This window comes from Rattus norvegicus, chromosome X (genome assembly GCF_036323735.1).
Source record: "Rattus norvegicus strain BN/NHsdMcwi chromosome X, GRCr8, whole genome shotgun sequence".
NCBI lineage: Eukaryota > Metazoa > Chordata > Mammalia > Rodentia > Muridae > Rattus > Rattus norvegicus.
The window spans coordinates 27,736,541-27,759,148 of NC_086039.1; the positions used below are offsets into that span (position 1 = coordinate 27,736,541).

Below are 22,608 nucleotides of genomic sequence, written 5' to 3' on the forward strand. Positions count from 1 at the left end.
AGTTTGCAATTACTAAATTAATGGGATTCTAATTTGAAGCTGACAATACTCCATTGCTACCTGGATTTGACATTCCCCATTATGTCCTGCAGATTTAGTAACTGTTGACCCTACTACGCTCTATTCCCTAGGGTATACTAAGCTGACTTCAGCCTTCAGTCTCACATTCTTGGCATGAATGGCACAGGCATTTTTGTTTGTTGAATGGAAACTTTATGGAAAGCAGTTTCAAAATGAAGCCACAGAATGGAAGGTGTTGCTCATAATTCATTCAAAAACAATAATCTCCTTCCTTCCTTTAGCTTATTAATTACACTCTTTAGAAAACAAATGCTCTACACCCTTCCGTTTGGGCTGGGCACAGAGAATGAAAAAAAAAAACTGACTGCTAAACTGACATGCACAATTATGCCTATCAAACCCTTCTCATAAAATTTCTGAAAATTAGTAACATTCTTTTAAGAATTCTTCAACAAATGTATTTAGTAAAATCAGCTTTTGGGAGGTGAAAATAACTTACAGATGCTTGTTGAGTTAAAGAAAAGATAGAGGCAACACAGTTCGGAGAAAGGAAGCTATTTCAAAGGGAAAGAGGAAATTTTTAGTCTGTAGTACACATTCATTACTTTCACTTACACTTGTCATTTTGGTAAGTGGCTTTCTTTCCTGTTTGTGCCATGACTCCTGTATGGTAATGTAATGGAGAAATACTGAGTCGGATTTCTATTCAGGCTTGCGTTACTTAAGTGTAATTGCTATCTTCTCCAATGTGACGTTCTTTAGAATGAGAACTAGCCCATGCTCTTCCAGTGAGTCAGACACACTCATTACTTATAAAACTTCAACTTGGAAGTACAATTGGATGAAGATAAGCATAGTTCTAACATTATGAAAAATCCAAAACTACTATCTATATAACCTCTCATTTGTTTGTTGCCTTTCTAGAATCTGGACAGAAGTGCAGATTGATTTCTGAATATCTTTGTTGTTCAAGATTTAGTATCTATTTTTATGCAAATACAACCAATTAGAGGGTGGGTTGTAGAAACTGGACATGTGAACTATGGCCACCATCAGGGAAAGGACTCATACGATCATTCCATCTTGATTCTGTCCCTGACATTGATAACCCTGAAAAATGGTAGGAGGGCAGAATGGAAGAAAAGATGCTGGATGGGCAATATCAGTGGGAAGTGGAGTAGTAGACAAGGAAAGATATGAAGACAACAAAGTGCACCAAGCACACTCCGAGCCACTAGAGACAACAGGCAACTCTCAGAAACACTACAGACCAAAGGAAGGGAGCACAGGATTTAACTAACATGTTTCATCAGGGCTGAGTCCATGGCTTTTGAGAGTGCATGATGGATTCACTCCCCTCTGGAATTCTCTAGGAGAGGCTGAGAAAAATCCACACTAAAGGGATCATATTCTTCAAGTTGAACATGCACAAGGCACTGACAATCATAGACACAATAGACTCTTCTTAAGACTAGCTCTGGAGAAGAATTTGTCTTATAATCATTTCATATGTTCAGATTTAGAGGAGACTAAAAGGAGTTTGGTGTTACATTTATCAGATTTGCTCTGTAGCTTCAGTACCTTGGCACTAAATATGAGGCTAAACGCCTATTACATCTGACAGTGCTTTCTGTATTGACCAGGGCCAGTCCCTATTTCCGGGCCACAATCCACATGTGTGTATTTGTGTTTCACAAATCCTAATTTGTCTATATTTGGACAATAGCCAGTAAATCTTCCTGGGAAAGAAAACATAGAATGTAGAAAACCAGACTAAAACACTGGGTGTGTAAAACAAGCATACATGTGTGGGTATGCGCCTGTGTGTGCATGTATATTTTCTTATCTAGAGACACCTTGCTTCTATCATTTCAAATCATTGTGACATTATTACGGACTTTCCAGAGCAATTATTGTGAAAGTTGAAGATCTGCCCTACGACTATTTTAAACTTGAGTTAAGGAGCACTTGAAGAAATTTCAATCTCAAAATTTGTCTGTCCATTCATATCTCTCTCTGTTTCTGTTCCTTTGTCCAGCCATCTATGTTTTATTCTATCTATCTCTTCTCTCCCTCCCTCTCTCCCTCCTTCCCTCCTTCTCCTTTCCTCGTTTCCTAGCTGTTTAATCCCTCTATTATCTGAAAGGTCACCTATATTTCTAAATACATCCCTGGCAGATATTGCCTTCTCACCTCCCTTCCTGGGAAAGAGAAGGATCTGTTCAGTGTGTGAGGATCAAGGTTAGGTAGGGGATGGGGAAGGAATCCTGCCAGGTAGTGGAAACACTGCTTGCTTTAATTTTATAGCTAAGAACAAAGCCTTCTTATTGTTTAATAGAACCCTTAAAGGCAAGCCTCACTGGCATAGTCCTAATTTTTTTGAAACCACAAACAAGAGGAATTCTTTAAGACTATTTCATGAAAAGCAGAAGGAAAAAACCATATGATTCTGCAAACATTAATGTGATCCTTTTCTTTAGTAGCCAGAGGTTGACTTCAGGCTAGCATTTGCATATGTCTTCTATACAGTAGCATCTGTTGCTACTGTCTATCTGCACCCACTGTTTCACTCACATTAATAGGTTATGGTGATGGCAAATGCATGGAGGAAAAACACATCTTTCTTTAGAATGACATCCTTTTGGTACCCTTTATATAATATGCTTAAAGAAAAGTTAAGTTGCACCAAGACCCAACAAGCCCATACTTCACCCATGCAGACCCTAAATATAAGCTGAGAACTATGGCACTTTTCTTAAGTATGTATTTTGATTTTGCCAACAATTAAGACTGTTATGCAATCAGATTCCAGGCTGATTCCAAAGCTAGTGGTTTCGAGAGATCTTTGCAACAGTCCTAGCAGCAAAGAAATAAAAGTAAGAGGAAACGGGGTTGCTCTTGTTTCTCTCTGAAAATAACAGATGCTACCATCATACCCATGATGATACCTGAAGCAAGCCTTATGGATTTGGGATATCATTTGGTTGTTGATTCAGAGTCTCTCTCTCTCTCTCTCTCTCTCTCTCTCTCTCTGTGTGTGTGTGTGTGTGTGTGTGTGTGTGTATGTGTGTGTGTTTGTGTGTGTTTGTGTGTAGGATCAAGAGAGTTTCGTACTTTAATCTGAGTAAGTCGTTTTTAGACTACTGTCATTTTAACTTCTCTCCATGTATCAAATAGTTCTTCCAAAAGAATATCCCAGTAAGAGCACCAGTGGAAGGGAAATCCCTTGGACCTGCTAAGACTGAACCCCCAGTGAACGTGATTGTTGGGGGGAAGGTGGTAATGTGGGGAGGATGTAGATGGGAAGCCCATATAGAAGGGGAGGGGGAGGGGTTAAGGGGATGTTGGCCCTGAAACTGGGAAGGGAAATAACAATCGAAATGTAAATAAGAAATACTCAAGTTAATAAAGATAAAAAAAGAGGTTTTTTTTTTCAAACACCATTCATTCTGGTTATCAGATTGAATGGCAAGAGAGGTTTGTGAGACTATCTAGAGCAGGGTTTCTCAACCTTCCTTATGCCATGACCCTTGAATGCATTTCCTCATGTTGTGGTGACCTGAAAACTTGCAAATTTAAAATTATTGTTGTTGCCAATTCATAATTGTAATTTTGCTATTGTTACAAATTATAATATAAATATCTATGTCTTTGGTGGTCCCAATAAAAGAGTCATTTGACCCCTAAAGGGTAATGACCCACAGGTCGAGAAGTACTGATCTAAAGAATAAAAAGAAAAAAAAAGATATAGTTTTACAATGAGGGGTTAGAAAGACCTTTTGTGGCCTCTCTTCATGGTTCTGAATGCTCCAGATGGACAGCTGTCTCACAGTTTTTTGCTTTTCTAATTTGATCCTCTGTCCTCATCCTGTGCCAAATTCCTCAGCTTGGGCAAAGGTCTGGCAGGCATGTATATCATCCGTAAGTTGTGTGCAGAGATCCGTGTCCATTGAAGTCTGTCATTGCAGAACCATATTTTCTGAGTTTAAAGTTTTCAAGAAGGGTCCCTTTCTGTTCTTTGGGGTGACAATTTATCTGGCATGCAGACTTATGCAAATTAGCCAGTCCTGCAGGGCAGACAGAAGGATGCAGGTGATGTCTTGGAAAATGCTATTAGTGTATCAAAAGCCATTGGCAGATATTATACCATTTGCTAGGCATGTTAGGAAGCCTGGCATGCTTCCCAGGGAATCCTGCCAAGTAGGAAAGCCCTAAACATAGACTTAGAGACCATGGGAATTCTTGTAGAAGGAATGCATCTATCTGAGTCATTAACTATATAGTTTTTAAGCTTTTAAATAAATCTCATTATCAACTTATAAATCGAATACATTTTATAAAACTGAATACATTTTATAAAACCAAACACAACCACTCACAGGAGGGCCTTAAATCAGTGTTTGATTAACTTAAGCTGACTAGACTCAACTTCATTAATCAATTCCATCTAGAAATCAACTAATTAAGTTATTTTTTTAAACAAGGCAAATAGTCTCATACATGTCAACATATATTCATGAACAACACAACAAAGACGTAGGATATATTTATAACCTCAGAAAACACACTCACACCGTTATTCTAGACAATGCTCACCTCAGAAAATCATTGCTCATATTTTACCATCAAATTCCTAGAACATTTTAAACTATATATTTATAAATTTCATCTTTAATTTACTTTATGATCACTTCAGATTCATAAAGGGATTAAATGAAAGCTTTAACAAATTCATCATTCCAAAATCTTAAGTAGCTTTCTGTTAAGTCTCCTGAATTAAATTTAGAAATACTGTAGAAAGTTCTCCTGAACATTTCAATGTTGCTTTAAAGTTCAACTTAAAATCACAGATCTAAATAAATTACATTTTAAATTGGAATCTGAAAGCAAAATTTTTGAAATTTCTGGTATGTGTCATCTATTAAATGGTATCCATTGACATACAAATGTTTTAATATTAAATTATAATAAAATATTGATTCTCTGATATTATTTAGGTCTTGTACACATGTGTTAAACTTCCTTTGAAGAAGGAAAAACAACTCTTTAGAGGAAGTAAATTTATCCTCTCAAAGAAATCGGGGTAAGTACAACAATGGCTAATGACCAAAGATTGAAGAATACTTCAAAAGACATTTCTGATCCTACTGGCAGGACTGATATGTTTGTGCACTTCCTGAGACGTTGTGAAGATCTGCTGGGCATAATTTACTGAGACTTTCCACAGCAATCTGTCATTCCAAACACTAACCTTTTATTATCACCTGATCTGGGTAGTTCAGTTATATATGCATTCTAATTCATATTTTTCCCCCATCTCATTTTGTTGTGTTGACCAGCCTGTTCCAAAACTTACAATGTAGACAAGGATGACTTCAAATTCATAGTCCTTCTGTTTTGGTCTTGTGAATGTTTGATTACAGATATGCAACAACAGGACTGGCTTATCTCATTTCTTTATTAGCTTATATATATATATATATATATATATATATATATATATATATATTTAGGTCTGATTTTAAGACATGTATCTATAGCCAGTGGTATAATGTTTACATGAAAAGGCTATTGAGATAATTATATTAGAAAGATACTATAGGATCTTGTCAAGTGGCCATAATGGTTCTTAGGGTACATTTATATAAATTCTATTACTTTTGCTTCCCCTATTTCCCAATATATTTGGTTATGGGAATATAATTATTTTATACAGCAGTATCCTCCTCCTGACATCAGCATTAAAAAGTAGATACCATCTTCTCAGTCTTTTGGAAAGACCGTATGATGACCTAATTCAACCATGCCTAGTCAGAGAATTATGCCTTCATGAGAGTTTTATCACTGTTCATATAGGAACTTGATATTATATGTAGTGAATATGAATAGAGTTTTTTTTTAAAGCAGAGTAGAATTCTACCATACGTTGTAGGAACCTTTGTGTATTGTTTCTCACTGAGAGCCTTTTGCACTCAGTGGTAGGCTCAAGGTATTTAAATAGCTGAATTTAAAAATTCATACTTCTATTTCAAGCAAAAACAAGCAGTGCTACAATTGCACTCTTGTTAATGGGAATTTTATATGCATGACTCAATTATTTTGAGATGGATTTTCAAAATTTAAATACATGTCTTCCATTTTTTATACATTTGATAATTAAAAATAGAAGTCAGTGGAATGAAGGTACAAAATGATTGATGTGTAGTGTATTTCTCCTAAGGTATACTTATTTTACACACAAAGATAATATGGCTTGATTTTCACAAGAATACATGTTGATGTCATTAATTGAGGGAAATAATTTAAGAATGTATTAAATCTATAACTAAAAGAACTTGAATAAGTTACTCAAAGATTGTTGCTTCACTTGATCTTAACCAAAACGTCAAGAGAAGTGATGCCATAAGAAGCAGCCTATGCCTGACACTTCCAGGAAGCAGAGAACCAGCATCCCAGAGACCTAGGATAGAACCAAACAGGATTGGAAAAAATAAATAAAATGATTCCTCATGGTATTCTGCTACACTCATAGACAGAAGACCAGAAAGGCTGTATCCAGCAACTGATGGGAGAAGATGAAGAGACCCACATTCAAACATTGGGGAGAGCTTGATGAATTCTGCAGAGGTGAGGGGAAAAAGGCTTGTCGAAGGATAACTCAAAGGCAGCACAAGAAATCCCACAGAATAAAGAAGCCTAAACCCTTAGTGGCTCACTAAGACTGAACCGACAACCAGGAAACCTACATGGGTCTGACCAAGGTCCTCTACATATATTTTACTGTAGTGTATCATAGTCTTCTTATGAGATTCCTAACAGTGGGAACAGTGGCTGTCCCTGACTCTTTTGCCTGATTTTGGGACCCTTTTCTTCCTATTGCGTTGTTTCATCCAACCTTAATGTGAGGGGAGGTGCCTAGTCTTACTACAACTTGACATGCCATATTTGGTTGATATTTTTGGATGGCCTGTCCATTTCTGAAGGGATACTGAGGGTGGAGTAGATGTGGGGGAGGTGGTGAGAGGGAATGGGGGAGTAAGGAGAGGGTGAAACTGCAGTTAACATGTAATATATGAGAGAATAAATTAAAAAGTTTATTGCTTGTTGTGATCATATCTGTGGATGAACTGAACAGGAGCCACCTGGAAACGAAACTTCTACCTGCTCATCATGGTCACCCTCTTTCATCTTGGACTTGCTCACCTTGAATCCATCCATTTAAGCTCATCTTATGTGAAAGTTAAGTTGTAGCTTACTGTAATGGCCATTTAAAAGGGTACTACAAACTTTTCCTATTTTTGCTGTGTGTTTTGCATGTATATATTTGCATGTGCATGGGTATCAGCATACCTGTGAAGGCAATGTCAGACAACTTTTGCTATGCCCTCTACTTTATTCTTTTTTATTTTTAATTATTCATTTTTATTGGTTATTTCATTTATGTACGTTTCAAATGTTGTCTTCCTTCCAGGTTTCTCCTCCAAAAACTCCCTATCCCATCCCCGTCCCCATGTCTCTATGAGGGTGCTCCCCTACCCTCCCACCCACATCCACCTTACCTTGCTAGCATTTCCCTATGCAGGGGCATCAAGGCTTCACAGGGCAAAGGGCCTCCCCTCCCATTGATGCCAGATAATGCCATCCTCTGCTATATATGCAGATGGAGCCATGGATCCCTCCATGTGTACCCTTTGGTTGGTGGTTTAGTCCCTGGGAGCTCTGCAGGGTCTAGTTAGTTGATATTTTTTCTTCCTATGGGGTTGCATAATCTCCCACTGATTCAGCTAGATGAGCTAACCAGCAAGCTCTGAGGTTCTGCTTGTCTCTCCATCCACTTAGCCCCACCTGACACTGGGGGAAACAAATGTGCACTGTCATGCCTCATTTCTGCATGTGTGTTAGAGATCCAAGCTCTAGTGTTCATGTTTACATGTTAAACACTTTTCCAGCTGCATCATCTTTCAAGTCTCTCTATTCCCAGTGTTCTTTATATCATGCCAGAAAAATCTGTACTGCTCTAGCTATCAGAATAGGTTACTCTTATATGAGAATGATGTCACATGTAGAATAGTTTAAGGGAGGTACGATAAAGAATTTCTGTTTCCTGTAGAAAGAGCACATTAGGATACAACAAAATGACACTTTCTCCTTCCTTCCTATAACTGCTCAGCCACTGAGCCCTAGTTTAGGCTCAACTTGGAGAGTTTAACTTAGCAATATGTCAAACACCACTCTGAACCTCCTGCTGGGATTTAAAATATATAACACAAAACTTCATTATACTCAAATTATAAAGATTAACAGAAGGTGACTTTAGATGTTGTTTTTTTGAACATTTCAAACCTTAAACTTAGGAATGTTATAAGAGCATTATCAATTCAATCTTGTCTTCATTTAGTGATAAAATTATTTCCTAATTCTAGAATATCTGAAGACTTTTCTTGGTATCTTCTCTCTATCCATCATGACTGACTCTCAAGAAAGTAAAAGGATATAATTCTTAGGATATTTTTTTATACTCAACAATATTGAATCCAAGTATGTTTTAGATAATATTTTTATAATCCCCTTAGTTGCCATTGTGAAAAGGGGTTTTATTAATTTTATAGTATAAAATTTATTAAATTTTCATAATTCTGGTGGCTGGAGAATATATATATATATATATCTCCATCATATATATATATATATATATATATATATATATATATATATATATATATATATATCTCCATCCCAAGAGATTAACTTTTTTCTGAAATGATGAAGTTTTATACAGTGTGGCCGTTCTTTTGCACCTGTGTCCTGGGAATTCTAGGACCTGAACTGGAGAAAACAATTTCACTACAGTATTGGCCATAATAGGGTTTATGAATGCTGACAATTATCCAATTACATTGTCAACCTTTTAGGGCTTTATGCATGAATGGGAGTTTGCTGGTATGGTATAATAAGACCCAGAGTCTAACTCCAAATAGTACCTCACAGCAACATGGCAGGTATCAAATGGATTGGGAATCTGACTCTTCTCTGCAAGTAGCAATGGAAGAAAAATCTAAATACAATTGTAGATATTCAAGTTGCTCACCACAGGATCTAGCTCATCCATATGACACATATTCCCAAGACATAAACAGCATGTATGTGTATGTATATATGTGTATGTGTGTGTTTCTCTGTATGTATGTGTGCGCATTTGTGGTGTGTGTGTGTGTGTGTGTGTGTGTGTGTGTATTTGAATGCTGTCCTTTATCCAATGCTTTGGATGAAGCATTGCAATTGCCACAAAGAGAGAATGCTTTCACATTCAAAAATGGCACAATTAATTGAAGCAGAAATGCTCATCTTTCTTTGCACTTTGGCGTTATTTCAAAGTTTATAACTAATGCTTTTAAGACTTGATCAATGATTTAAAGCCTTCTACACACCTATCCATCCATTATAACAAAGTATTCTCTGTAATATTTTACATTATTCAAGATAACTCATCCCCATCAATCCACTTAATTCATATACCCCAGGACTGAAGCAGAGCTCTAGTGACAAAATGATTAATTCATTCACAAAATGTCTGGTGCTCCATATACACCAATACTGTGAGGTCACAGAAGGCCAGTAAAGGAAGAAACTTTCCATTAAAAGAAAATAAAAAAGAAAACAAGCAACAAAAAAAGAGCCACAGAGAATTTGAAAAGTGACTAAAGGCAGATTACAGGACAGAGTGATGACTTGTCAGGTAAGGGAACTTGCTGCCATCTCTGAGGACTCAAATCCCATTCATGGAATTCACATGGTGGAGGGAGAAGACCAATTGCCAAAATTGTTTTCTGATCCCCACATATTTGATACAGTGTCATATACATTCCAATACACATGTATAAACACACACACACACACACACACACACACACACACACACTCAAATGCTTAAAAAATTTTAAAAGGTAATTACAAACAAGACAAGATTAGTCAAAAGGGCCAAGGCTAGCACACTGACAATCTGCTGGATTAGACCTTGGATAGGGACGGTTAGTCAGATGGGCCTCTATCTTCCAGAAACAACAGTGGCAATTGGTCACAAGTTTTTACTTGTTCCCCATTACTTCTCAGTGTCGTTTGATACTCACTGTCACCAACAATTCCCCAAGTGATCTTTTATAATGTGTTATATTTGCTACAAAAACAAGAGTAATGACTCCGTATTTTCTTAAGCAATAAAATAGGTTTTCTGTTTTTTCTAAGAAAATTGGGAGGACAGTGTGGTAATGAGAGCTGTATTCCATATTTGACTTACAAAAGTAAGTTCTGCAGCTAGTTTTTTTTATACTTTAAAAACAGACTATTTTTCCATTTATTTGTAGTTGGCCTCTCACTATTTTACCCAGGCTCTCCTTGAACAATCCATCCCCTGCCTGGGAAACCCCAGTGCGCTCTCTGTCTCTGTCTCTGTCTCTGTCTCTCTCTCTCTGTGTGTGTGTGTGTGTGTGTGTGTGTGTGTGTGTGTGTGTGATCACATCTAGTTCTTGGCCCAAATCTTAATCACGTCTCATAAGTTTGTTTTATGCTCCAGATAACAGTAACTCCAAACTTGACCTGAGGGAGCTTTTACTGTAATCCTCTCCTGGAAAAAACAAAGCAGAACAGTTAAAACCTATTGTTTCTAGAGCCACAGCCACAAACTCAACACAAACATTTGTTGGTAGTCTCTCTGAAGCTGTTCTTTCAATGTCTCTCCTTCACAAGTCCCAAACTGCCTTGGATTTTACACTCTTTCTTTTCTAGTTTAAAAAAACAGCACTTACACAATCACAAGGCCATTGCATTTGGTTGCCCTCATTTGTTAAATAAGTTATTAAAACAATGGAGGGGGCAGACCTTCAAGAGTTTCCATTTTTAAAAGAAAGCCGAAGTGAACCCTCAGGAGGAGGGGGTGAACTTATGAGGATGTAACATTTCCTACTAAAGCCTGAGAATTCATTGATAGAATTTACAACAATGAGGAGTCACCTCTGTGCTATGAGTTTTCTTAGTTCCCACTAGCATGGGAATGTTAGTTTCCTCATGGATTCTCAGACTCAGAATACATGGGCAACTTCAGGAAGAGGAAAAGGAAGAAGTACAGTCTAGGAACCTAGGATGTGAAGCAGGAAATTCTTTTCAAGTGCACTGATGAAAAAGAATAGCTTGCTGGTGCCCAACATATTCCACCACATTTTTGAGGTCCCTTTATACTGGGGCATTTTTGTATGGTTGGGTGATTATTTTGCAGGAAAATAAATAAAAAAATAGAAATAAAAAGAAAAGGATGAAAAGGAACATGGCTGCTCCCGGGGGTTGGCAACAAATGAAGAATAAAAGAAATTAAAGGAAAAGAAAGGGCATGGGTATTCCTAGGTCTGGTGGAAAAGAAACATTATTGTTATAGATATGTGGCAGAGCATAGCCAGAGGCAAGAGCCTCTGAGAGAATCCAGAGTGTCTATGATCACACTGAGGTGTGTCATGTGAGGAAAGAGGTGAGGGCAAGGGAGAGGTGAGACAGGATTACCAGATTCAACAGTCAGGAGGCTCAAAGTTACAGAGAAAGGATAATCAAAGTGTTTGGATTATACAGGGAGAAGCAGCCTGTGCCAGAGTGTTCAGGGTAAGGGTTATTGAATACCAGCTAGGTGGGCCCTGTAAAAACAGGGTGGGACTGGTGGATAAAGAGAGAACCTGGGGCCATGTCTATGTTGATATGTTAGACAGGTACCTCAGCCATTTGCTACAGGTTTCAAACCTAACACATTATTTTACAAATAGCCACAAATATCAATTCTTGAAATGAGTTAAGTTTTCCAGTTTTACGTGTGAGGTCAACACAATCTATGTGCTTCTTGAAATGTCACCGAACCTTCAAGAACCAATTTCAAACTCAGATGCCAAATGAAATGCTTCCCAACTCTCATCTGCCCAAAGCTGCTTCCTACTTATTTTTCCTTCATTCATGCCTTCCATTTTTCCAGAAGAGAAAGAGGGGGGAGGGAAGAGATGAAGAGGGAGTGAGAAGGAGACGGAGACGGAGACGGAGACGGAGACGGAGACGGAGACGGAGACGGAGACGGAGACGGAGACGGAGACGGAGACGGAGACGGAGACGGAGACGGAGACGGAGACGGAGACAGAGAATGCATGCCCTCTTCCATCTCTCCATGTGCCTTGCAAGCAGTGCTTCTTTCTCCATTAGCAGTTCCTCTCCTTATGACAGGCTCACATCTTCCCTGTTGTCTTTCTCAATACCCAGCAGAAACTACTTTCTCTCTTCTCGGAAAATTAAAGTATGTAATCCACACCTCTCCTGTGGCAAGAGCAAATTTCCATTGTGTTGTTGGTGCTCTTCTGTCTTAGGGAAGACACTTAGTCCCCGATGAGGAAGTACTTTTCACATGGAGCACAGTGCAGCACATAGGTAGGTACTCCATTTTAACTAAAACTATTAGCAAGACGGCCACTTGAGCACATTAAAGTACAGATTCCATGTCAAAACTTCCACCTTCATCAGCAATGCCTGGTGTACAAATACAGCTCAAAGGTCAACAGTCTCTAGAACAGAAGGTCACAGTAAACAAAATTACCCAAAACTTCAAAATAAGGCCAAGGAAGTGCATGGTGAGAGTTTTCTCATGGCATATCAATGTGTCTATTCTATGAAGCCAGCCTGGGCCAATGTCACCTGAATCTCCAGATTCTGAAATTTCTATGTGTTATTAATTAGGGCTTATACTCTGCAAAGACCGATGTTGGAGAAAACAGAGGACATGCAACTTTTACTCAAATATTAAGAAGAAAGCTGTATATTCCTGTGGCTCATTAGCTACCTTTGTACCAAATTTGGGCCTGTCATTCTGGTATCTTCTTTTTTTTTTAATATTCCCTGCTCCCATTTGTTTACACCAGGCTATGATATCCTCTTTTGTTCAAATAGGTTTTATGATCCTGATGGTTCCTTCATTAATGAGTCATATATGGATTTAGTCCATTATTTTCTTTTTTAAAAATATTCCTTGAGAATATTAATAATTAGGATGTATATAATATTAGGTACTGCTACTACCATTTTCTAATCATAAAAATTATGGAATATTTATTTAGAATGCATTTCTTGAATTCTAAATTGAGTGACCAATAAGCATTTACTTTTACTCCAAAGGATTTACAAAGCAGCCGAGAAATAGATTCTCTTGATTCCTTGAAATAAGAAATAGTCTGGTGGTAAATTTCTTGAATTTATCTCTCATGTGAAAATTAATAAACATGATAGAATGTAATTTTACATCACATTACAATGAATAACATTTTGTAAATTCAAGTCATAGTATAATTGCATTAGGAACATGGCATTTGTTCTGAAATTATTACCAGCAATAATGCAAAGCAGACACTAATACTTTAAGAAGTAACTTGCTGAAGTGGAATGAAATAATCACCCAATACATAAATCATATAATAGGATTTACCATAAAGCACAGGTAATCTTTTTAAACTAAAGAGAAATAATTCTTTCTATTATTCTAAACATCAAGAGCAACCATATCATAAAAATAAAATATGGCACAAGGATCCTTCTATTTTTCATCCTTTTATTCATAAAATACATATTCACTTTGCTCTGAAATAATGAAAATATTATGCATCTCCACTATCATTTCCCATATTGTTTAATCAACAATGTACAAACAAAATCAGTTTCAGTAGGTTAGAAAGGTCAAGGTTTTGTAACTTGCTGTTGCCTTCATGTCGTAAGCTGCATCTAACAGCATAAAGGTCAGGCAGAAGAATCATTTAGTATCAAAAGGAAGGGGTCTGTGGCATGAACCCAAGAGCCAATCCTTTCAACTTCCATGTTGCTTTATCCTCTAACTATCATTTTCCTATTATACCATACTCATCAGCACATAAATGATGAACAGCTAAAATGGATAGTTTAGGGAAGAAAAAGCACTACTATTGTTAATCCTAAACATGACTACAGAAACACATAACGAGTTTAGAGCTTGAAAAATTTGCCAACAGACTTGCTTCTCAGTAACCAGTTTGAAATTTCCAATCATGAGGATGGGCTTATAAGTAAAAGCACAACCTTTAAGAACACAAACTATTTTAAGTCTTACACCAAATCTCCAATATTTACATAATAGAGAAGCTTTTAAGCTGAGAGTATCTGAAAGCTTAGCTTTATTGTGCTGGGGAATATGCTAACATAAACACTACTGGATGACATAAAATAAGCTGATATTCCCAAATCCTGGAAATTTTTTTAAGACAGTAATTTGGAAATCTATAGGACAAGTTCAAGTCCTGACTACTCATTAAACTTAATAAGCTTTCAGGCAAACTGTACCCTCTTTCCTCTGCACATCCATCTATGTTCACTGGATGACATGTGTACATGTGAAAGCCCAAGAACAACATTGTGGTCATTTCTCAGACACCATTCTCACCATCCAGGTTTTTGGTTTGTTTTTTTTGGGGGGGTGCTGGGGGAGTCAGGGTCTCTCATTGGCCTAGAACTTGTCAAGTATGCTAGCCTGGCTGGTCAGTGAGATCTACCCACCTCTACCTCCTTGGCTCAGCGATTATAAGCAGGTACCACCCTGACAGGTAATTTATTTTATAAACTTAAGTTCTAGGGATCAAACTCGGGTCCTTATGCTTGTAAGTCAAACACTTTAATGTCTGGGCCATTTCTTTGGCCTCTACCTCTTTCTTCGTTATTTAAGTTCCAAGTGAGGAAAAATGGGGAGAGACAGCTAAAATTAGGGATATATGAAGGGCAATATGGGAATCTAGTTAAAACAGTAGAAGCCTCCTAGAAAAAAAATGTATAAAGGCAATCTACATGAATGTGCCAAAAGAGTGGGCAGAAAGTCTTAACTAGTCATTTCTGTTCACCAAATGAATCTTCAAGTACCACAATTGGGCTATATCCAACTGAGTTCTTGGCCAAAGGGTTACTATGGGAATCCCCAAACAACCCAGGCTATTATCCACAAATTGACAGCAAGGCTCCATTGCTGATGACAACACCAACACAATTCACTGAATATGGAGAAAGTGAGCTGGTACCTATAGGAAGCCCTCACATTTATATTTTAGTATCTTTGATACAATAAGATATGCTGCATACTACCAAAAGAAAAATGTAAACCAGCCCAACCACAAACCCTTTGATCTATAGTGGTGTCCTGATTACAAGATATGGTAGAGCAATGGTGGCCCAAAGCTTGTGGGAGTAACCAATCAATATCTAATTTGATTTAAGGCCTGCTCTATGAGAGGGAACCCATATAGAACAATTACTTGTGTGACCAAGAACCAGCCAGAGATTGGATAGTACAGGGACCTAGGCCAAAACCAAATGCTACTATTCTTTAAAAATGTGTAGCAATAAAATGATTCTACTATACTCATAACTCAGTGCCTTTCTCAGCCATCGTCACCGAAGTTTCTTCCTGTAGCAGATGGGAAAACTGTAGAGATCTTCAGCCAGAAATTATACAGAGAGGGAGAATCCTTAGAACAAACACACAACCCTAAATGGAACATCTTTATCAAATCCATCTTCTCAGAGCTCATGGTATCCCCACAGAAGAGGAGGCATAAAAAGTATTTATAGCCAGAGGGCATGGAGAACACCAAGAAAGGAGGCCTTGTAAATCCATAGTTATCAACCTTCCTAACACTGCAACCCTTTAATACAATTCCTAATGTTATGGTGAGCATTTAACTTTAAAAATTATTCCATTGTTATTTTATAACTGTTATTTTCTACACTTATGAACTGTAATGCAAAATTTTGATATGTGACTCCCAAAGAAGTCCTGACCCATGGGACGAGAGACAATAATCTATATCAGTATGATCATAGCTTATATAAACTCACAGAGACTGAAGCAGCATGCACAGGGCCTGCATCACGTCCTCTATTTATATATAGCATGGAGTCTAGTTTAATGTTCTTATGAGATTCCTGACTGTGGAATGCAATGGGCATCTGATTCTTGTGGCATCTCTTGGAATTATTTTCTTCTGTTTGTCTTGTCCAATGCCATTTCTGTTATATCATATCATGTCATATCACACCCAAAATATTTTTAAAGTTCATTTTCACCCCTATAACACATTCACTAATCTACAATATAGAAAATATCTAATTTACATTTTATTTGACAGTAAGAATAGAAACAAATCTAGGTGTTTACCTGTATCCCATCATTGGTTTAAAGTTATAGCTGTATTGTCACTGGTCTATTGAGAAACATAGCTTTCAATTTCAAAAACAAGCTGGGATGGAGGGCAATGGAAACTGTCAGGAATCTATGAGGGTGATCATAGTTAAGACTCCTAGCAATTCAGAACATCAAGACTGAATGGGCTATCTCCTGTAAGCAGGCAAGACTTCCAATAGAGAAATTGTAACACCAACCAAGTGACAAAAATATTCTACATTCAATTTGCCCTGCATATAAAATATGCAGGGGGTAAAGGTATAGCAGAAAATGAGGGAATGGCCAACCAATGAGAAGGGTCCAGCTTGAGACACTTGCCATGAGAGGGACTCTACCCCTGACACTGTTAATGATATTTGGCTGGCTATATCTGCAGACAGGAACCTAGCTAAACTGTCAACAGAGAGGCTTCACCTAGTAACTGATGGAAACAGTTTCAGAGACCCACAGCCAAACATTAAGTGGAGCTTGGAGAATCCTGTGGAAGAGGGGAGGAAGGAGTGTAAGAGCCAGGGATTGGTCAAGGACAACACAAGAAGACCTACAGAACCAAATAACCTTGTCCTATAGGGTCTCACAAAGGCTGAACTGCCAATCAGAGAGCATGCATGGGGCTGAACTAGGCCTTCTGCACATGTGTAACAGTTGTGTAGCTTAGTCTTCGTATGAGACTCCAAAGAGCAGGAGCAGGGTCTGTCTCTGACTCTGTTGCCTGCCTTTGAGACCCTTTCTCCTAACTGGGCAGTCCTGCCTAACCTCAATAGGAGGTGTGCTTAGTCTTATTACTTGGAAGGGAAGGAAGGTAGGAGGGAAGGACTATGAGGTAGGAGAGAGGGAACGTAAGTAAATAAATAAATTAATTAATTTTCAAAAGCTACATTCTATGAGATCAGTGTCTGATAGGCAGCTCTGCTGTTCTTTAATTGTGCTATTATTTGAATCTGTAGACAACCAATCAATTATAATTTTTATTATTTTTTTACTAAACTGTGAATCTACTTTTATAGCTCTGGGCACATAAGATGATGTGTTATATTTAATGAAGAGAGAAGATAAAAATGACTACAAAACATCATTATTTAGAGAGTAGTTAGTTCATATACTTGTATACTTCAAAAATAAACACATTAAATATCTCTCTGTTTTTCTGCATGCTAATCCCCTATAACCTCTATGCTGAATCCTGAATTTTCCTATTCCAAGTATTTCAAATAACTTAAAATCATATAAATTTTACCCTTTTATGTTTGGCTTATTTCACTTAGCATGTTTTTTTTTAAAGAAATGTGTTTAAAATGATGGGAATTTTGGATGTAGTAGTGAGTAAATATACAATATTAAAAAATGTACCAAATGCTACTGAATAGTGGAAAAGTTGTAAAAATGATCAATTTTCACATATTCAGGTTTAATAATTCCTCTCATAATTCCAGGTTCTATATTGTTTCATGAGTCATTTTCTTTGATTGGTTTTCCACATTTTTATTTTCCTGTGTCCTTGAAGTCTAGTACTTCTGACTATGTGATAAACATGATGACCAATACATTTCAAGATGCTAGGGTTTCATTCATATGTTTTAAATATGTATTTAACAACACTTTAACTTTACATTACATTACTCTACCTTTCCTTTCTCTGCCCCCTCCCAGGTATCCTCCTCCAGTCACTTCATGGCCTCCAGCTCTCAAGCTAATAGCCTTATTTTCTTTGATTATTATTGCTATAAACACGTATAAGTTTGAATATGTATATGTATGAATACATAAATACACCTTGATAAGTCTGAAAAAAGTAAACATATTGTCTCTCTAAACATGATTATTATGGAAGATGTATTTGTAAGCATTCAAAGTGCTAATTAGCTGGGTAGAGAGGCATCATGCCTATCTGTCCAGAATAATTTTCTTGAGATTCTTTTCTTACTTTAAATAGATCTTTTAACTAATCAATACATAATGAATAACATAAAGATAGGTAGATCTTCAGCTTCTGTTTTAAAAAAATGTACCAGAGTCTGAAATTCAATGATGAAATACATTTGATTCTATGTTTAAAGACTTTACATCCTAATTGGAAAAGATGGAACCAATATACAAATTACTACTTAAAAACCTCATTGAAAGATTACTGAGAAAATATTTTGGCTTCGAGAAAAGAGACATGACTCTGGTACAGAAAGCAAGACAAATATTCATAATTGAAGTGGCCCTCAACTTGTGCCTACTTTTATGGCAGCCCTAGAAAACTTACCTTCAAAATTATGCTTTTGGGGAGACTGTGAGGGTGATTAAAATCTACAGTATTAGTAATAGCATACAATGTTCAATTCAGAGGGAGCTATAATGGGATAGGGATGTGCACCCCTGGATGCAGAAGACTCTAAACTTCTAGTTCTCTCCAATTTCATTTGTTGAATGTTTGACTTCTGTCAAATATTTAACATTAAGCAAGATTTTTCTTTTTAAAATATTTATTTTTGTATTATTATTTATATTTGTGTGTACATGTGTGTGTGCTCTGTGAGGGTGCCTATGGAGTCCAGAAGAGGGTGTCAGATCTCTGGAGCTGGGGTTGCAAGAGATTATAAGATTCCTGACTTGCAAAGTTTTCTTAAGAACTGAGCCATCTCTCTAGTTCCAAGAATGATTTTTCCTTTAAAATATATAATTGTGAACGTGATTGTTGGGGGAGGGTGGTAATGGGGGGAGGATGGGGAGGGGAACACCCATAGGGAAGGGTAGGGGGAGGGATTAGGGGGATATTTTCCCAGAAACCAGGAAAGGGAATAACAATCGAAATGTAAATAAGAAATACCCAATTTAATAAAGATGAAAATATATATATATATATATATATAATTGAGCAGACAGAATAAGTTCAAGCTAGCTCTTTTCCTCTGAAATATATCATGGAGTTTGGGACTGAATACTCACCTCAACATGTTGACAAGTTTGGATGAGTTTAGCCAAAAGGGTCTCCAGTTCTGTGTTTCTCTTAATAAGATTGGTGAGATTACTCTCCAAATTTTGCTGTTTAAAAAAGAAAGAGAGAAATGTTACTCTGCATACCTTTCTACTTTAGTATGTGCAAAATTATTAATCCTCAGAGAAAGGATAAATTTTTCAGAGGTATTAATGCTATTAATTCTTTTTTAGGTACTAATTAATTTAAACTAGATTTTCAAAAGTTGTATTTCAAAGATTTTTTAATATTAAAATATTAAAAATATTAAAATATTAAAATTTGATCTTCCTATTCAGGATTACTCTGTTACTTAAATTACACTTAATTAGATATTTAGTAATAAGTTCTTGGTAGATACAGAACTCTGGAGAAAGTACATAGTTATACCTTTGCCTGAGTCAGAAATGATAATATATAGTTTAATTGCAGCGTTTTCAGGTTTACCAATTTATAATTAGGAGGAGGTTAATCTTTTCAAACCAGGTTTGAATTGACTAGATACGGTTAAAATATTGTGACTTATAGAATTCATAAGGAGTTCTTGTCACCCATATGACACACACATATACCATACTTTCCAGTCATAATATAGGTTATCCTTTGCTTGTATTTTCCTCTCTATCTGTGTAAATGTCCTTGAACATTATATTCATATCATTATGCATTTAAATATAGGACCATTCTTTCAGAACATTAAATTTAAAGATTCCTGGAGTAAATATTTAATCACAGTTTTTACCATGATAACCATGTGCTTTGAGTCAGTCATTAAAATTTCTCCATTCCTCCTTGCTCCATGTGTTCTCCATTTAAACTGTCCATTCACTTATTATACATATTATTCACAAATATGTATTGTGGCTATGGCTCAGTGGTAAAGCACTTGCTTAGCAAGGCACTGGACTCTATCAAACCAAAGAAAGACAAGCAACAACGAAACATTTCACCTTAGAATTTATGAAAAATTTAGCCTGTTTTCCTAAACTTTTCACTTAGACACCTATATTAAGAGAGAGAATTATTTTCAACTTACATTTAATATGAGTGTGTCAGAAGTAGAAATCTGTTTTTTAATGAATTCAATGAATTAATCTAGCATTTATTTTATTACTTAAGTTTGAGTACTTTTATTTATTTATTTGTTTGAAATACAGACTTCAGTTGTAGTCCAGGCTGTCCACAAACTCTCCCTCCCCCGACTTAGCATCTCACATGCTTGGACGGCAAGTGTGAACCAAGATACCAAGCTTGCGTAGTGGTTTTTATAATGAGCACATTTTTGTTTCCAGTAGGTTCTTCATAACGTAGCCTATTCTTGTTAAAGTGATTTCTGTTCCTCTTCCAAGAATGCAACTCCCCTCATAATTCCGAGAAAGCTAAACATACTTATTCTTAAGCTCTTTTGGGAAAGAAAAGGTCCGCATTTCCTGGTGTTTGCTTAGAATTTCCCAAGAATCTGAGCTTAGTTCGTGTCTTGTAATTTTTGTCTGACAGTTCATCTGCTACGAACTTTGTTCTTGGTGCTGTGATTTGGGTATTAATGTAGCCTAGCCAGTGGAGGTGCATAGTCCAAGTTTAGGACTTGTTCTTTTCCCAAAGAGGGTACTCTCACAAGACACCAATGTTAAAGTGAGACACAAATCCTGCTTTGGCTGGATGCCTTGCTTCCTTCCATGTGACTTCCATGTCTGGCTTCAATTCCAGAGAAGGTGTGAGGTGTCCTGTGAGCCAAGTGTGTTCATAAGGAATTTTTGCTTTCAGCTGTGTGAGGCTTGGCTTTTTTCAGAGGAAGTGTACACTCCTGTGAGTGTTTCCTATATCCCCACTGTTCTCCATCCACACTTCCTGAAGCAGTCAAGCTTCTGTCTCCATCATTTCCCTCATTCCATCTCAAAACCTTGATATTATCCCACTCATGCTCAAGCTTGGGTATATACACTTAAAGACATTTTACAGAATGAGTCCAACAGCAGTTGAGACACAACCTGGTTGTTTTCAAATGAATCCTAACACACACACACACACACACACACACACACACACACACACGCACATGCAAAGTGTTTCTACTTTTTGAAGTAAATGAATGGCACCTGTTAATGACTTTAGAATCAGAGAATCAGTCTTGAGATTAGACATTCCATTACTCGGTATCTTTGGTTTAGATATGATTATTGTAAGGTGAAATTTTCAGCATTTCTTTAGTGTGTTAATCTTAAGAGAATCCTTTTAGTTTTCTTCTTGGCTGACCATTCATGACAGGAAATTTCTAGGGAAATACATCATCTAACTATTTGCAGGTCAATTGTCATAAGTATGGCTTTTCTAAATCTAGTCAGTAAGAAACCAAACAAATGTGATCCAACATATTCAGATTTTACAAACATCTGCTTGTTCCCCTCCTATTATTAAGCAGAACTCATGCATAAAATCTGTTTTTAATCAACAGACACAAAACCTAAAGCCTGTGGTTTAAGCTCTTTGACCAACTCAGGTCCTTTGGGGTTATTCAAATTGAAAAAGTAGAAATGTTAGCGAAGTCCACAAAGAATTACTGAGATAGTTAAAATACAATAAATGGAAATTCAGCTGGGAGAAAGACTTTTTTCAGGTAGTACCAAAGGGGTTGACAACACTTTTGAGAGCACATGGCAACAGGATAGTAACAAAATCCAGTCTTCACTAAGCCGTGCATCCGCAAGCTTCCACTACAGGGACTTTCCTGGAGGTTTTCTGGAATTTATCTCTGTTAATAACATCCTGTGTGGTGGTGAGCAGCTTTTTAACCTCCTAATTTTGACTGTGCTTTGTGGGTAAAAAAAGATAACACTTTTCAATGTAAGAGTCTCGGAACTACAGCACTTGAGATTTGAAGGCAGGAGGATCAGTAGTTAAGGTCACCCTTAGTGACATGAAACCCTGATTCAAAACAAAACAAAGCAAAATTTCCCTATGTAATGCCTACTTCTTTATGCATATTTGGTAGTCTAGAGAATTCAAAAATTAGTTTTAGTTTTCTATTGTCACCATAAAACCACCAATATTTTTCATGTTCTGGTCAAGCCACATTTTAGAGAAACCCAAACTATAGGTAATCATTTATGATTAAGAAGAGGTGTGAGCTATCATTCCAAATGAGTAAACCAGTATATATATCTTTAGCTCAATTTCCTATATATCACATGAGGATAATGGTCAACCCACTTATCTATGCCATCACTAAAGTGATATGAGAAAAACAACATATACAACAGGAAGCTACAGTTGTTGATTGAAGGAAAGAATCATTCAACCTGTTCTTATAGCAATACTGTAATAATAATGCCTTCAGTGGGCATTATTTTCAACTTTTCTG

General features: G+C 36.8%; 1 protein-coding gene across 6 annotated transcripts in view; it reads right to left on the minus strand.

Moving 5' to 3' along the window:
• Nucleotides 1-22,608, minus strand: part of Mid1 (midline 1) — a 374,802-nt gene that overhangs the window by 58,293 nt on the left and 293,901 nt on the right. For all 6 annotated transcript variants that reach the window (XM_017602142.3, XM_039099997.2, XM_017602143.3 and 3 more), the window contains 1 exon segment: nt 19,223-19,318. In XM_017602142.3, coding sequence (XP_017457631.1) covers nt 19,223-19,318 — 96 coding nt within the window.